General features: G+C 28.7%; 1 protein-coding gene across 2 annotated transcripts in view; it reads left to right on the top strand.

The window, feature by feature from the left end:
- The window catches only part of LOC106459081 (cullin-5-like), a 46,446-nt gene extending 41,669 nt beyond the window's left edge, over window positions 1–4,777 (top strand). For both annotated transcript variants that reach the window (XM_013918666.2, XM_022385577.1), the window contains exons 17-18: window positions 1,517–1,640; window positions 4,308–4,777. In XM_013918666.2, the coding sequence (XP_013774120.1) occupies window positions 1,517–1,640; window positions 4,308–4,502 (319 nt within the window). In that variant the 3' untranslated portion in view covers window positions 4,503–4,777. The remainder of the gene's footprint in view (window positions 1–1,516; window positions 1,641–4,307) is intronic.
- The last annotated feature ends 91 nt before the right edge of the window (window positions 4,778–4,868 follow it).

Raw genomic sequence — 4,868 nt, 5'->3', positions numbered from 1 at the left:
GTAACATGAGAGCATGTGTGCTGCATCATTATAACTTCTGTATGTTAGCCAGGCATGGCTGAAAGGTCAATATAACAAATATATATAAACGTATAATGTTATGAGATTTAAGCTATTTAGTCTAAACACTTATGTTTTTGTGGTATAATTTGTTGTCATTCTAGAACGAAAGAGGTATAACTTTTTATGGTGGTTACAAGATTGGTCAAATCTACCGAACTCGTACAGAGATTTGTTACTGAAAATAACAAATAAAATATAAAGTTTTTTCTTAAGAAAGGTTTGATAACTATCTGGACATTATAAAGATTTTGCATGTGAAAATTTCTGATGCATAAAAGTATTTTTAATCTTAAAATGAAAATTACTTTGTATGTTGGATAGGCAACATGCGAAAAGAAAAAAAAAAGGCACGAGAAAAACATTGCTTTACAAACCTTAAGACTTAATAAAAAAATTTATATTTTGCATATTAAAGCATTGTAATGTTTACTGATAATCTGCCAAATTTCATTAACATACGCTTACTAATTTAAAAGTTATAGCAGGAAACTATAACAGGCACAAAATGGTTACGAGGTCAGTCCCAGGGACCGAGCCCATGCTGAAAGAGTTAAGAGTTGTAAAAACTTTATCAGCAGCTTAAGTTGCTATCATCTACTCAAGCTAACTCAAAAGTGGGAGATAGACGAGAAGTGTGAAATAGAAATTTCTTGACATGAAGAACCTTTTTTTTTAGCAACCTCATCTGTTTTGACAGATAGTGGTGGCCATTACCTAAAGTATATGTGACGAAAGTGTTCAGTATTTAAGAAATATTGTAAAATTAAAAAAAGCATATAAATATTACAAAAAGAGATTGAATTTAACTTTTAATAAAACAAGACAAAGATCATATATGATGTTCAGACCCTCAAAGATTGATAAAATACTATTTTGCCAACTCAAGTCAGTCATAGTTGAAACAACTTATTCTTATAATACAGTACAATTTTTAGCTGCAACAAATGACAGTGATGTGATGTTAGTGATTAATCTACAAGTTTTGGCTTCCCAAAACATGTTTTTAGAGATACGTATAGTTGAGTAGAAATGTCAAAAATCTTAACAGTCATTATTTTACTACATATAATACACTTAGCTCAAGTACATTCTTCATATATTTACATAAATGGGGCCTACTTTAAAGTAATAATGTCAAAAATATTAGTTATTTGTAAGCATTTGTTTGTAAAATTAGAAGAATAAATATCACTGTATTAAGAAAAGTTGGTATAGTTTACATATTATTATCTTCTTATGTATAATTATACTCATGTCTGTAATGTCTGAAACATTGCAAGTAATGTTTTAATAGCTAGAAATAGTATGCAGAAAAAGAAAACCAAATTGGTAAGCCTAGAAGTCTACATATATTCAAGACAAATGTTGACATATTTTTATATGTTTTTTATATTAAAATGTATTCATTTTATTTGTGTAAAATACCCTAAAATGAACTTTCTTATTACACTAGTAAAAATGGTAAAGTTCAGAGGAGAGGCAAGGTTAATCTAATAGGCCGGTTGCAGTTGTCTACAGAAAAGAGTAAAGAAGAAGACAATGACAGTATAGTTCAGCTTAGGATATTAAGAACACAGGTAAGACTTTTCACGCTGCTTCATTGTACTGATTTTTAAGAGTATAAATACTCTTTATAAACTGTTAAACAAAATTAATTTACAACATTTTTTATTAGCAATTCAAATTAATATTAGCAGTATAGCATTTTATCTTTAAACTTGAAAATGGCAAACAGGAAGGAAGGAACTAAAATAACATTGATTTATTACAGGGAAATTATACTTGAAAAATATTTATATTCTAGAGAACCAAGTACCCTTTGTAATAATTTATAGATTATAACTTTATTGCTCAAAAGTACTTTAAAGGATTTGTTTTACAATAATTTTGATATTGTAACTTTTCAGTTTTTCAAAATATTTTATTCTGAGTATTTAATTTTTAACCCACCCACCCCTGTAAAATATACACACATTGATTCTGAGACAAATATGCACCAATAAGGGAATTCCAACATTGCTAAAAATTAAAAATATATATAATTTTTCAAAGTTGTAATGTGACAGTCTCTGGACTGCCACTTTTTTAGAAATTATTTAAATCCTCATTTTTTATAATTGTTAAATAACTTCTTATCTTGAAGAAGTAAACAAAATTTAAAATGTTTAATTATAAAATAAGTAGATAACCTTTTAAACCAAAATATTATTAAGAAACTTTAGTAGTTATACTTACTATAAATAGGATTATTTACTTTGCCATTAGTCTCAGTCAAGTTGTTAAACGTTATACTGTTCACAGACGTATTCACTTTGTCATTAGTCTCAGTCCAGAATAAACTTCATACTATTTCAAGAATTGGTTGGTTTGTCAAACATTAGTCTATTAGTTAATTATTTTACATCATTTTACTGTTGATAAACTCTGTCATTTTCCAACAGTCACAATTAATTAGGATCAACTTTGTACCTTTACTCACTTTGCCTTTGGTTTCAGTTGAGTTCTTAAACATTCTACTGTTTACTATTGACAGACTTATTCACTTTGCCATTAGTCTCTGTCCAGTTGTTAAATGTTGTAGTCTTTACTATTGACAGACGTATTCACTTTGCCATTAGTCTCTGTCCAGTTGTTAAATGTTGTAGTCTTTACTGTTGACAGATTTATTTACTTTGTTATTAGAATAAACTTCATACTATTTACAGGATTAGTTGGTTTGTCAACCATTAGTCTATTAGTTAATTATTTTAAATCATCTTATTGTTGATAGACTCTGTCATTTTTCAACACTCACAATCGATTAGGAACAACTTTATTCCATAGTTTTCCAAATATAATATGCTTTTATCTTCACAAACAAAGAGTTAAATTTACCATAAATAATACTCACCCAGAATTTTGCATTACTGCAGTCAAAGTAACCTTTTGATAACAAGAGTGTTAGAGCACCCATATAATCTCTAATTGGAAGTTTGCCTTAGTGCCTGCTATGTTTGCAAATATGAATTCTCAAAAACCCATTTACAGCTGGTGTACATTAGTCATGGTCCTATGCAATAGCTTTGCTACAATGGGGTACGTGTAGTTTGTTCTGAAACATTTCCTCCCTGCTCGTACATAAAGATAATGATTTTGATTTTATAAGACTAATTTAAAAATACACCATGAAATCAAAGCTTAACACTAAAAAGTCACACTGGCTGTTTTTGGTCAAGTACTGACACTTAAGTCAATACTTAAAAGAGGACAGGGCCATTTTAATTTTATAAGTTTGATTTTAAAATACACCTAACAACTCATAACAAAATTTCTTTTAACTTTCTTGCTGCAAAGCGAACATCAGTTAACATACTATAACTTTTCATATGCTTTGTGTATCTTGACAAAATTTGGCAAGCTTTTAGTAAACATCACAGATCTTGTAGACAAAAAGAACAGGTTTTTTTTAAGTATTTTATCTGAGCTTCTTTATCATTTTATTTCAAAACACATCTTTAAAGATACTAAAAATTAATAAAAACAGGAGACAATTCACTTTTATGCCTTAGAAACAGAGAGAGTTAATAAGACATATCATTGAAATGCAATGTTTCTAGTAATTATACATTATTGTTCACATGTGTCAGAAAAGATGGTCTGAACTGGCTGTGAAAAAAAAAAAACATTTAAATTTGTTACTGTAGATTATATGCACCCTAACTTCTAAATAATTTTTTTGTGAAAAAAAATATGTATTATATTCAGAAAATTATGGTACTTTGTACTGTTACTGCTCTGATATTAGTTGTCAACAGTCATAGTCAGGTAGTGACAACTGCACTGATTATTGTTGACATATATGTGTGTGGGTTGCTAACAGTCACAGTCTAGTAGTTACTATTTTACACCCTGCACAAATTTATATACCAACATCCACTGACTAGTAGTCACTTCTTTGTACTGTTTACTACTGATATAACTTTATTTCATGGGAAAAACTTGTCAGCATTTGCTGCTAATTACTTCTTTCATTATGGTAAATATGTATTATTATTCATGTGTCACCAGATCAGTTTAAGTCGAGGATAACTGGTAATCTTGTTATATATTTTATCATAATCTCCAGGCAGTGGCCATACAAAATGTTAAACTCAGATAAAATTGATATTGTTTTACTACCTTTATTTAAATAATATAGCAAAAGTATATTTTCATATATATATATGATTTATTGAACCTAATATCTATTATTTTTGATGCTACAGGAAGCAATAGTGAAAATAATGAAAATGAGGAAGAAGATTACCAATGCACAATTACAGACTGAGCTTGTTGAGATTCTGAAAAACATGTTCCTACCTTCTAAAAAAATGATTAAAGAGCAGATTGAATGGCTTATTGATCACAAGTACATGAGAAGGGATGAAGAAAATATCAATGTTTTCATTTACATGGCCTAAACTTAGTTAACTGGAAAAAGAGCAGATTTATGTTATAGTGAAGTGCAGCAAAGGTCTAATCTGGAAGAAATTCCTTCTTTGGATGGAAAAGTTACAGTTTCTGCTTAGAAATTTAATATTATTTATACATTGGGCTGTAAATCCAAAGAATCTGGCATGTAAGAATACAGCGGAAACCTGCATATCTGAAACAATGATATCCACAAAGGGGAAAAAAAAAAATTGTAGAAGAAACCATTGGTTGCTGCAAATAAAGAAACAAAACTGAAATCTAGTATAAAGAAACCTTTTTTTTTACAATTTATCATTTCTTATTGGTCGTTACTGTCATATTGTTTATTATATATATATATATATATATATATA

This window comes from Limulus polyphemus, unplaced genomic scaffold (genome assembly GCF_000517525.1).
Source record: "Limulus polyphemus unplaced genomic scaffold, Limulus_polyphemus-2.1.2 Scaffold25, whole genome shotgun sequence".
NCBI lineage: Eukaryota > Metazoa > Arthropoda > Merostomata > Xiphosura > Limulidae > Limulus > Limulus polyphemus.
The sequence above is the reverse complement of the archived record's forward strand: the minus strand, read 5'-3'. Positions and strand labels throughout refer to the sequence as shown.